The 12,981-nt window shown below is 41.9% G+C and overlaps 1 protein-coding gene across 2 annotated transcripts; it reads left to right on the top strand.

Annotated features, from left to right (window-relative positions):
* The first annotated feature begins 2,109 nt into the window (after positions 1 to 2,109).
* Positions 2,110 to 5,658, top strand: LOC311112311 (uncharacterized protein). 2 transcript variants are annotated; one of them, XR_014610858.1, is made up of 3 exons: positions 2,153 to 2,290; positions 4,156 to 5,480; positions 5,573 to 5,658. XR_014610858.1 is itself a non-coding variant. In XM_084155372.1 (2 exons), exon 2 carries the CDS (start codon positions 4,170 to 4,172, stop codon positions 5,214 to 5,216), a length of 1,047 nt encoding a protein of 348 aa, XP_084011498.1. In that variant the 5' UTR covers positions 2,110 to 2,290; positions 4,156 to 4,169; the 3' UTR covers positions 5,217 to 5,658. The 2 variants fall into 2 exon arrangements, 1 of the variants encoding a protein (XP_084011498.1); XM_084155372.1 differs by having other exon boundaries at positions 2,110 to 2,290; positions 4,156 to 5,658.
* The last annotated feature ends 7,323 nt before the right edge of the window (positions 5,659 to 12,981 follow it).

Genomic DNA, 12,981 nt, shown 5'->3' with positions numbered 1-12,981 from the left:
CCTGGGCAAGATCATGCGACATCACCAAGTTCAATTCCACTGCTATGCTGATGACTCTCAGCTCTACCTCTCCACCAAACCCACCACTCCCCTCCCTACTACCTCCCTCATCAGCTGCCTTCAAGACATCCGGAGCTGGATGAGCATGAACCTCCTCAAACTCAACAGCAACAAGACAGAGGTCATGCTCATCGGCTCCAAATCCACTCTCTTCAAGCATCACCATAGATGGTTTCCCGGTCCCTCTCTAAAAAGTCAAAAGCCTCGGCGTCGCCCTGGATAGTTCCCTCTCTTTCCAACCCCACATAAAAACCAGCACCCGGACAGCATTCTCCCACGTCCACAATATCTCCAGGCTCCACCCCTCACTGTCACACTCCAGCACCGAAACCCTCTTCCATGCCTTTGTTACTTCCAGACTAGACTACTGTAACACTCTCCTCACCAGATCCCCACCAAACTCATCAATAGACTCCAACCGGTTCTGAACTCTCCAGAATCCACACCCACACCAGCTCAACTGAACACATCAAACCAATCCTCATCAATCTCCTCACCTACAAAGCCCTCCACAACCTGGCACCCACCTACCTCTCTGATCTTCTCCCAGTCTCTGCTGGTCTCCTTGTCTCCCCCCCATTCTACCTCTTCTACCTCTCCACCATGGGTGCCTGGACCGTTAGCTCCTATTCCCAACACTACCACCAAAAACCAAACCCTTACCCTAAATCAGGTTTGTAACCCCTCCCTTCTCTTTTTATTTGTTCTGTTTTGTCTGGTCCTTTGAATTTAGATTGTTTAGATTTTATATCGAACTGTTGATTGATGCACTTGATTTATGGAAGAAAAAAAAGAAGAAAAAACATACAAAAAAGAATGTCATTGGCCAGTTAAGATCATTGTTTAATTAATACTCTTACTTTAAAACCCCCTTTAAAAAAATATCCAGCTGGAAACAGTCTTATTTGAAATTAGGAATATATTATGAAATGGAGAGGTGAAAGAGCAATTCTCAACATTTCACATCAGAATTTAGGACTACATTTTTTATGTGGAACACACATTTATCTGAAAATACATACCTTTCCCCTTCAGCACCTCTGCGCAAAACAACTTATAGACAGACACACTGCGCTTACAACCAGCAGCTTTGCGGCGCCAGGTGTTGCAGGAGGCGTTAAGTGAACGCCCATGGTTACCGATCCAGTTCTGTAATTTGAAAGGAAAGCATTGTCATTAGATGTGACTCAACTAAAAACATTCAAGCATAACACTATATAACTTCTGTGTTGATAAAATGCAGTTTATAGTACTGGAATTAAACATGATATTACACTGTTGTCACACTGACACATGAGAGAATGAATGCCCCAGGGCCCTGAGGCATTCATTCGCTTATGTGTCCATGTGAGAATGAAGAACCTGTTTAGCAGAATCAGGCAACAGTGTAAAATCATGTTTAATTCCGAAGAACCTGTTTAGCACTGTACTAAAAGGCTCGGCTAATCAGGTTCTTCATTGTCCCTGAAGCATTCAATCTCTCATGTGTCAGTGTGAGAACGAAGAACCTGTTAAGCTCAGCCTGTTAGTACAATAAATAAAATGTTTGACTCAAAGGTTGGCATTCAGCATTCCATGTACCTCTTACGTCAGAGAAATCTCTGAATCTAAAGAATATGTGGCATTGAAAGTATGACTCATGTCTCAAATACTGAGTTGATTCTAAGTTATTGTGTATATATTAAAGTATTGGTACTCTCTCTAGAGGGGATTAATGCAACATACAAACGACACAGTGTGGTTGCTTTAACATTATTACAAGATTTGAAAAGGGTGGCATGCTGCTCATCGTTATCAGCATTCTATGAAATGTATTGGCTTGAATTTTCATTTTGGACAGCTGAACGCTAGCCATTTCAATGTTGAAATTATGTTCAGATCCAATTAACAGATTGGAGTTTGTATATTGTGTGACTAGGCCTACTGATAAACTGTGATTTTAGTTGAGAGTTGGCAAAAAAATATGTTTTTCAAAATTAGATTAGGAGATTATAGTGTTAAATAGCCTTGGCTTTTCTAACACTTGGGGCGTGGTTAGGACACGTCTACATTCTGCAGATAAACAACTCGACAGGCTAAAAGTGAAACTGTTGCTATACAATTGTTACTCATTTACATTACATTACATTTACGTCATTTAGCAGACGCTCTTATCCAGAGCGACTTACAAACATAGCAGCCTAGCCTATTATCACTTCACAAACATTGAATATACTTGATTCAAAAATAGGTAAGTTGTTCATTTGAATGATTTATTTGTTATCAATGTACAATTTGTAAACCTGTCTTCCGGATAATGATGGACATAAGGAAGTAAGCTGGTAGGCTACAGAATGTATTGGTTGTTTTATTAGAGTTGTTGGACAAGACGTTCAAGGTTTGCTCAAAGACAATATCTTGCAATGAGGCTTGACTGATTTAATACAACAATGTAGGCCTAAATGTTTTCTTACCAATAATGAACAGTAGCCTAATTTTAATAAAATTGTTTTACAAGTACACCTACCCAGTTTTTTTTCTGAAGTTCCTTTAATGTGCCGAGAATGTACCAAAGCCAAGCAACTATCCTTCAACATTCCCAGGGAAGGATGTTTGCAAAATAACCATAGGATAACAACACTCTCACCATGCTTTATGGTTCTTAAAACATTTTGTGCTAGCTGAGAAGTCTGTATTGAAATGCAAATTCCTTGGCGGTCCTCTAGAGGACATCACGATTCAGGCTCTGATTCTCTGACATGCTTCAGAAGGTTGATCAAGTGATCACCTACTTTGTTAAATGACAGATAAAATATTAAAGTGAGAGGGGATTTTGTATTGGGACTTTTATTTGTAATTATATGTGGATTAATAAATAGTAACCCAATTGGGATACATTCACTTTAACCACAGATCTAGCCAGTGGTGGGAAAAGTACCCAATTGTCATACTTGAGTAAAAGTATAGACACCTTAATAGAAAGTTTCTCAAGTAAAAATGTACGGATATTCAGGGGCACACTCCAACACTCAGACATCATTTACAAACCATGCATTTGTGTTTAGTGAGTCCGCCAGATCAGAGGCAGTAGGGATGACCATGTGTTTTCATGATAAGTGTGAGAATTGGACCATTTTCCTGTCCTGCTAAGCATTCAAAATGTAACGAGTACTTTTGGGTGTCAAGGAAAATGTATGGAGTAAAATGTACATTATTTTATTTTGGAATGTAGTGAAGTTAAAGTAAATGTTGTCAAAAATATAAATAGTACAGATACCCCCAAAAAACGACTTAAGTAGTACTTTAAAGTATTTTTACTTAAGTACTTTACACCACTGGATCTAGCCTCAGATTACCATAACCCCAATACTGATCTGCCATCAATGATGAAAAACATCTCACCCTATCGGATTGTCTTCTGTCCAGTTACTAGGCTACCTGTTCCATAGGTCCACAGTCCCTCATTCGATTTGCAGCCCAAAGCTTCAGTCGGCCCGTAGTGTCCTGTTCTAGTCCTAGGCCCTACTGTATGTCTCATGCCCAGTTAGGCTCCAAGTCTCCAGCAGTTTGTGGCCTTAGTAGTAGCTGGCTATGAGTCCCCTGCCTTCTCAGGCCCTAGGCCTCCCGCCCTGCTAGGGACTCAGCCACCTGACTTGGGGTACCCACCATTCCCTGACCCGGTGGGCCTGCTCCCTTCAGGCGTGTGCACCTGAGTCGGTACCCTCCTGGCCTCCATGCATGGTCCTGAGAATTGACACTGCTCCTCTAGTTTTACAGCCAGATGCAACTTGACTGTCCTGCTGTTGCCCACACCTTTGATTATATCCCTTTCATTGTTTAGATTTCCATTGAAGGAAATATAGGCAGAACAGCAAAGGGACCATGAGGTTGAAGTCCACCTCTAGTTAGTGTGTTTCTGTCGTGTCGTGTGGAGGATGCAAACCATTTTCTCAAGAACTACTCTGTAAAGAGACAATGACAGAAATGTGTGTGTCCTCTTTCTCTTGGACCAGGCAGTTAAATAAATGTTTCGCTCATACTTTTTGACAAGCAAACCCACTCTTACTCTCTCTTTCTCGCTCTCCATCTTTCCACCTTGCCCTCCCTCCTTTCTAGAGTAAATCATAACCATGGAGACACTGAACGAAATAGATCACCTCCAATCATCTGTCTTTGGTAGACCCCGGCCCAGACATGGACTTCAACTCCTTCACTGGTTCTCCCACGACTATGTCACATTCAACAACGACAGTGAAATGGTGACAGTGCGAAACCCCAAGAAGAAGGCGTTCGGCTTCCACCGCTTCTTCGACAACATAGAGGAGCATGATGGCCAATGTAACCAACTGCTACCAGACCAGGATTTACCGTACTACGAAGTGGGCAATCTGAATAAACCAGGGTCTGAGAACCTACCGGATTATGTCAGCGAAAACCACACAGGACACAGTGACGACAGCAACATAGACCGGATCATCATCAGCCTGCAGTCAGACCGTGTGTTGGACAGGATCTACGTGACCCAACATGATCATCAGAGAGGTGCTTTTGACCCTGAGCGCACCTATCGCATCAGTAAGGGGTTGGTCAGAATCATCCGTAATCTGGAGCTGGATGAACTCCTGGAGCAGGCTGGATATTATCTTCCTTGCCCTTCCTCCATTGACACGCTGAACGAAATGAGATACCTCCAGTCATCTGGCTTTGGTAGACCCCGGCCAGGACATGGCCTTCATCTCCTTCACTGGTTCGCCCACGACTACGTCAAATTCAACAAAAAGGGTGAAATGGTGACAGTGCGAAACCCCAAGAAGAAGGCGTTCGGCTTCCACCGCTTCTTCGACAACATAGAGGAGCATGATGGCCAGTGTAACCAACTGCTACCAGACCAGGGTTTACCGTACTACGAAGTGGGCAATCTGAATAAACCAGGGTCTGAGAACCTGCCGGATTATGTCAGCGAAAACCACACAGGACACAGTGACGACAGCAACATAGACCGGATCATCATCAGCCTCCAGTCAGACCTGGTGTTGGACAGGATCTACGTGACCCAACATGATCATCACAGAGGTGCTTTTGACCCCCAGCGCACCTATCGCATCAGTAAGGGGTTGATCAGTATCATCCGTAATTTGGAGCTGGATGAACTCCTGGAGCAGACTGGATACTCTTAAGACTTTCCCCCCTGGCCAAGGGCATCGTACACATAATTCCTTTTGAACCTAATTTCTGATGGTCAAATTCAAGATCTTTAATTTTATTATTTATTTTCTTACAAATGTATACTAAGCATGGGTATTACATCATGTCTTCGATATTCCCCATCCATTATGCATTGTAGGAAATTGTGAATGTTTTTATTTTTATAAAAGGCCTTGGTTTCAGATGTTTCACATCCTACCATGTTTTATTTTTCCCCAACAATTTCACCTGCAATAGTTATTGCCACACTAGTCGGAACTAGGAAACTGTAGTTATACATGTGCCGCTTTCAACCAATGAGCAAGTCAGAAATGTCTGAGTTTCCTAGTTCCGACTAGCACGTGAACACGGCATAAGTGTGTGTGTGTGTGTGGGGGGGGGGGGGATTCATGTTTCTAATAAAGGACATTAGTTAATTAGTTGTTTTTTATTTCATATGTTTAGTACAAAATGTTGAATGTATAAATAACATCAGTCTCACCACATCAACACCATACTTTGTTACACTTTATTTACATAGAATAATGTTTTACAAAAGTAAATTAATCACATATCCATTTCTCTGAAACCTGGGTCGTTCCACCAATTAGGTGCCTTTTGAGTAGTGTAACCTAATTTTAACATTGTCATAAAGAGCACATGTTCAACTTAACCCTATAAAGTCTAAGGGCCCGGGTGTAAGAGTCACACAACCAGCGCTGGACATGGAGCCAACATGGAGAACCTAACTTGCAATTTAAATAACTTTTCTATCCCTGCAATTTTGTGTTTGCCAGACTCACGTAAGTTGCTAGCTGACCAAGATCCGTTTTATTTAAGTAACTTTAACTGGGGAAGGGTTTCTACTAAGCTAACTATGGAATTATTTTAAGCTGGTCATACCAAGGATCATTTAGCTATTTACAGTGAGGGAAAAAAGTATTTGATCCCCTGCTGATTTTGTATGTTTGCCCACTGACAAAGAAATGACCAGTCTATAATTTTAATGGTAGGTTTATTTGAACTGTGAGAGACAGAATAACAACAACAAAAATCCAGAAAAACGCATGTCAAAAATGTTATAAATTGATTTGCATTTTAACGAGGGAAATAAGTATTTGACCCCCTCTCAATCAGAAAGATTTCTGGCTCCCAGGTGTCTTTTATACAGGTAACGAGCTGAGATTAGGAGCACACTCTTAAAGGGAGTGCTCCTAATCTCAGTTTGTTACCTGTATAAAAGACACCTGTCCACAGAAGAAATCAATCAATCAGATTCCAAACTCTCCACCATGGCCAAGACCAAATAGCTCTCCAAGGATGTCAGGGACAAGATTGTAGACCTACACAAGGCTGGAATGGGCTACAAGACCATCGCCAAGCAGCTTGGTGAGAAGGTGACAACAGTTGGTGCGATTATTCGCAAATGGAAGAAACACAAAATAACTGTCAATCTCCCTCGGACTGGGGCTCCATGCAAGATCTCACCTCGTGGAGTTGCAATGATCATGAGAACGGTGAGGAATCAGCCCAGAACTACACGGGAGGATCTTGTCAATGATCTCAAGGCAGCTGGTACCATAGTTACCACGAAAACAATTGGTAACACACTACGCCGTGAAGGACTGAAATCCTGCAGCGCCCGCAAGGCCCCCCTGCTCAAGAAAGCACATATACAGGGCTGTCTGAAGTTTGCCAATGAACATCTGAATGATTCAGAGGAGAACTGGGCAGAGGTGTGGACTCGAGTCATGTGACTTGGACTCGAGTCAGACTCGAGTCATGAATTTGATGACTTCAGACTCGACTCGACAAAATGTACAAAGACTTGCAACTCGACTTGGACTTTAACATCAATGACTCGTGACTTCACTTGGACTTGCGCCTTATGACTCGAGAAGACTTGCTACTTCCCATGAAAACTGGGGAAAAAAAATTTCACACGGCCGCGCCGCTCTCCGTTTATCTGCATCTGTGAAAAAAATGTGCACCATCCACCTGTATGCATACAGAGAGCGCGCGCTGCCTGCACGTTATCCAATCACTGTAGTCCCACGTTGTTTTGATTCGACAGCATCTAAGCAGGCACATTGCAAGACAACCAATGAAGCACATCAAGCAACAACGCGCCAGTTGTCAAAATGATACCGAAGATAGTTTGGTTTGGCTATAAAAATTACGAGGTAGTCGACAAAAAACGAGTTGCAATCTGCAAAACATGCGGATCGAAGATTACAGACGGAGCTGCCACAACGTCCAACTTTGTTCGACACCTGAAGTTGCACAAAGAAAGGTAAGTTTTGAACGAATGCTACGCACCTTATCGGATGTACCGTAACTTACTAGCTAGCTGCTGCATATTTACTGTATCAACGAGACAAACGCACGTCTCCCTTGCTGGTTCATGCTTACAAAAATATGGATTTTTGAACTGCTATTATATGGACATTCTAAAACGCTTTCGTGAAAAACGCTTAACGTTCTTTAATGTACTAAGACAGTGTTATTAAAAGACCAAACTCTGTAAATATCATATTAATAAAGTATACTATGTACAAAACATCAGATGAGCCCAGAATATGAACGCAAACACGTTTAATAACACGTTGCGTTTTCCTCCCATAGAAAACTATTATAAGAAAAGGCTTAACGTGTCTTAATATACTGAGACAGTAATATTAAAAGACCAAACTATAAATATCATATTAATAAAGTATACTAAATGTACAAAACATCAGATGAGGCCAGAATATGAACGCAAACACGTTTAACAACACGTTAAGTGTTTTCCTCCCATAGAAAACCATTATAAGAAAAGGCTTAACATGTCTTATGTAGGCTACTATGTATTCTGGGCTCATCTGATGTTTTGTACATAGTATGCTTTATTAATATGATATTTGCAGAGTTTGGTCTTATAATATTACTGTCTTAGTATATTAAGCATTAAGCAACGTTAAGCGTTTTTCACGTTAAGCGTTTTAGAATTCAGTTTCAGAGTTGCTGGTGTGCTGCCTCATTGAGGTCGTTTATGTAATTTTGGTTAATCACAACTAAGCTGAACTGTCGCTGAAGACAAAATATCACAATTAAACAATGAATGCACCCCCTTTCACAACTCGGATGTAGTTGGTGCATCCCTAAACCCATCCAAGTACAACAGGAAACATAGTAAGACGTATACATTGTAAAGAGGAAAATGATAACACAGTCACAGTAGATCCACCATTAGCCTTCCCTTTTCATATCATGCCCAAACAGCAGACAGCGCATGGACAGAGTGCTACCGTAGTCTACAGTAGGTCTGTGAGGCAGCGCACCACTGGGATATATACAGTATATAATAAAATAATAACGATTATAGTAGTAATGTTCAGAGATGCAATAGATTATTATAGTGCAGTTCTTAACTAATGGGAATATTGTTTAGCTTATTTTTGGTTTAATTTGGTTTACTTTAGTTATTTAATTTATTCAATTATTTTGTTTTTCTATACTTTTCATGCCAACTTGCCATGGCCCCCCTAGAACCCCCTCGCGGCACCCAAGGGTCCCCGTCCCCACTTTGAAAACCACTGCTATAAAGCATATGACTTCAGTTTCTTGAGGGAAAGGGCTTTCTTATGAATTTTGAAGCAGTGAAAATATTCTTAATATTGCATACACTGACACTGAAATGTATTATCGTAAACCGTAGTGTACAATAGGCAATGAATATTAACACAACAACATTGATATGAGTAAAGAGTAGTTTCAAATACAACATGTGTGGCTGTAAAGGATTTTCTGACATCTGTTTCATATTCTTCTCTGTTACAGGTATGAAGAATACCAGATGAACAAAATCATCGTAGATGAACCACAACAGCCTTCAATCTCACAATTCCTTGACACTCGTGTAGGGCGTTACAGCCTGACCCACCCACAGCAGAAGGCCATCTCCAATGCGATACTGTCTGACTTGATTATTGATTGCAATTTCCCTCTGTCTATTGTGGAAAATAAGAGCTTTCGTCACTTTCTGGCTGTGCTGGACAGCAAGTATACCCCAGTATGTCGCCGAACGCTGACCACAAAAACAGAGAGCCTTGCTGAGGAGAGACGGTCAAAGTTAAAAACTCAATTGAGCAACACTGACCATGTTTCAGTCACTGTGGACAACTTAGCTCCCTGCTCCACACAAGCACAACGTTTAAAGACATCTTCGATGGTGAATTTGGGGAGCACAGAGGCATCCCTGCTGCAGTGAGCACGAGGTGGAATTCCACACTGCGGCAGGTAAAAGCAGTCCTTCATTGTGATCAGCAAAAGCTCTGCGCAGTTCTTGAGAAGGCCGGGCATAAAGAACTGTCATTCACACCACGAGAGTGGAATCTGCTGAAGGAGTTGGTGGACATCTTAAAACCGTTCGGAGAAGCAACTGATTTGACACAGGGGGAGAAAGTCATTACAATCAGTGCAGTTGTTCCATCCATCTTGTCCCTCAATCACCATCTTGAGAAGCTGAAGCCTCAAGTTCGTTTCCTGAGTGGCCTGGTCAGAGGTCTGCAGGCATCCCTGAAAAAAAGATTTCTTGGGATCTTCATTAATGTAAAAATGGCCCAGTCTCAAGAAGGGATCACTGCCCCCTTTTCAGACACAGTCTACCTGAAAGCAGCTGCCTTGGATCCAGCCTTTTGTCTGCTGTGGATTGAGCCCCATGTGCTGGTCAACCGTGACATCAAGGCAGAGGTGGCACAACGAGTTAAAGGTAAATATTATTGACTTGCAATGCAACTTAAATGCAACGTACAATAATTTGATCTTAATCTGATATAGGATCTAATGTGATATTAATCTGACTTTAACAATAATAAAAAAATTCAGTCTTGAACAGTATCATCAACATCAGAAATAAGGGCTCTTTTGTTTCTGCTGTTGTGACACGTTTTTATTTTTATTTTTAGAATTGATCCTGCAAGATGCTGCAGAGACAGAGCAGCCTGTGCCGGTGCCTGCTGAAGAAGAACTAGAGGACATGGAAGGAGAAGGGCTGTTTGCTGCATACCATAAGAGGCAGAAAAGGGATGTTGGGACCCCACCAGCAGTACAGCTAAGTCACTACATTGACATGGCAGAAGGACAGAATGCCCTTTTGTTCTGGGCACTGAACAGTAAGACTCTTCCTTCACTCTTTCAAGTAGCCATCCGAGTCTTGGCAGTGCCTGCTTCTAGTGCTCCAGTGGAGCGAGTTTTCAGCCATGGTGGCATCATTCTGCGTCCCCATCGTGCACAAATGACTGACAGACTTTTGGCCAATTTGATCTTTTGCAAATGCAATGCAGTATAGGGGCCTCCCTCCACCTGTCCACAGCACGCATGCGCGCACACACACTCACTCTCTGCTCATCACCTGTCCACACAGCTCTCTCTCTCCTGTGGTAGGAGTTTCACATGGAGTAAGATCTGTTCATTTGCAGTGCAGGTTCCCACACTGTTTTTACTTCCAGAGCTTTGGTGTTTGTCCTTCCCCGTAAACCATTTTCTCTCTCTCTCTCTCTCTCTCTCTCTCTCTCTCTCTCTCTCTCTCTCTCTCTCTCTCTCTCTCTCTCTCTCTCTCTCTCTCTCTCTCTCTCTCTCTCTCTCTCTCTCTCTCTCTCTCTCTCTCTCTCTCTCTCTCTCTCTCTGCATTGTTCTAGTGCAATATGCTGTTCAAATACAAGCATTTTTTTTGTGAAAATTAAATGTTATGTTTTTTGCTGTATTTGATTAATGTTATTGTATAAAAAGGTTTAAATAAATACAAATCTTACAGACATACATGATTTGTATACATTTTATTTCTGTGGTAAGAGGACTTGAAATGACTCGAAACTAAAATGGTAGGACTTTGGACTCGACTTGAGACTTGATGGCTTTGACTTTTGACTCGACTTGGGACTTGCCTCATCTTTGACTCGACTTGACTCGGGACTCGAGGGCAAAGACTTGAGACTTACTTGTGACTTGCATAACAATGACTTTGTCCCACCTCTGGAACTGGGTGAAAGTGTTGTGGTCAGATGAGACCAAAATTGAGCTCTTTGGCATCAACTCAACTCGCCGTGTTTGGAGGAGGAGGAATGCTGCCTATGACCCCAAGAACACCATCCCCACCGTCAAACATGGAGGTGGAAACATTATGCTTTGGGGGTGTTTTTCTGCTAAGGGGACAGGATAACTACACCGCATCAAAGGGATGATGGACGGGGCCATCTACCTTCAAATCTTGGGTGAGAACCTCCTTCCCTCAGCCAGGTCATTGAAAATGGGTCGTGGATGGGTATTCCAGCATGACAATGACTGGCAACAAAGGAGTGGCTCAAGAAGAAGCACATTAAGGTCCTGGAGTGGCCTAGCCAGTCTCCAGACCTTAATCCCATAGAAAATCTGTGGAGGGAGCTGAAGGTTTGAGTTGCCATATGTCACGCTCCGAATCTTAATGACTTGGAGAAGATCTGCAAAGAGGAGTGGGACAAAATCCCTCCTGAGATGTGTGCAAACCTGGTGGCCAACTACAAGAAACGTCTGACCTCTGTGATTGCCAACAAGGGTTTTGCCACCAAGTACTAAGTCATGTTTTGCAGAGGGGTCAAATACTTATTTCCCTCATTAAAATGCAAATCAATTTATAACATTTTTTACATGCGTTTTTCTGGATTTTTTTGTTGTTATTCTGTCTCTCACTGTTCAAATGAACCTACCATTAAAATGATAGACTGATCATGTCTTTGTCAGTGGGCAAATGTACAAAATCAGCAGGGGATCAAATACTTTTTTCCCTCACTGTAATTTAGACTTTTAGGACTCTTTGATGTATCAAATTCTCTCAAATTCTGTGTACACATTTGTTTACATCCCTGTTAGTGAGCATTTCTCCTTTGCCAAGATAATATATCCACCTGACAGGTGTGGCATATTAAGACGCTGATTAAACAGCATGATCATTACACAGGTGCACCTTGTGCTGGGGACAATAAAAGGCCACTCTAGCCCATAGAAACACATTGAATAGCAGATTCTTACATGGAAAACAGTCCAAACATAAATCAAAAGGAGGTATGTTTTTGAAGCGTCTGTCCTATATCTGAGCGATATAAGAAAGCTCATAAAAAACTGTTTTGTGTAATTACCCGTATATCTTTGACATGGAACTTCCATTCATTTTTCATCCCAGTACCAGGTTACCTTCAGATGAGTCCCATGACGCTGGTGGGGGTCGTAGAGCAAAACACCATCATGTTCATGAGAGTCTCATCTTTCCATACAGGGGTCATATTAGTTCGGATGCTACAGACTTTTTTGTGAGAAGAAAGATTTTCGGGATGTCTCCTGGTCTGACAAACACAGCTGTAGCTCTGCCACCTTCCACCACAGATGCGGAAGGCCGACATCGGCGGATGCGGTAGATTGAGACGCAGCCCATGCAAAAAAAAAGAAAAGATATCTCTAGCTTAAACAGACGGATTGTGCTGGGGATTTTTTAGATCCATAAAAAAAACACCTTTTCCCATCTCAAGAGGTTAAATTAAAAAATAATATAGCAAGTGCCTATTAAGTGCCAAATAAAGTAACAGGGTTGATGACTTCATACTAAATCAGCCATAAATCCTCGTTATGCATTTACACTATGATTTGACTATTAGATGTTCAATGTCTCTTTTGAAAAACATATTTAAAAAGGAATAATTACACCATATTAAAACGAGAGTTCAGTTCACGTAACAGGGTTGACCTTAA

This window comes from Coregonus lavaretus (genome assembly GCF_964263955.1).
Source record: "Coregonus lavaretus genome assembly, chromosome: 38".
NCBI lineage: Eukaryota > Metazoa > Chordata > Actinopteri > Salmoniformes > Salmonidae > Coregonus > Coregonus lavaretus.
This window is presented reverse-complemented; position numbering and strand designations above follow the sequence as displayed.

Excerpts from the sequence above, each read along its gene's own strand:
- LOC311112311 (XM_084155372.1), top strand. The coding sequence starts at position 4,170 with ATGGAGACACTGAACGAAATAGATCACCTCCAATCATCTGTCTTTGGT.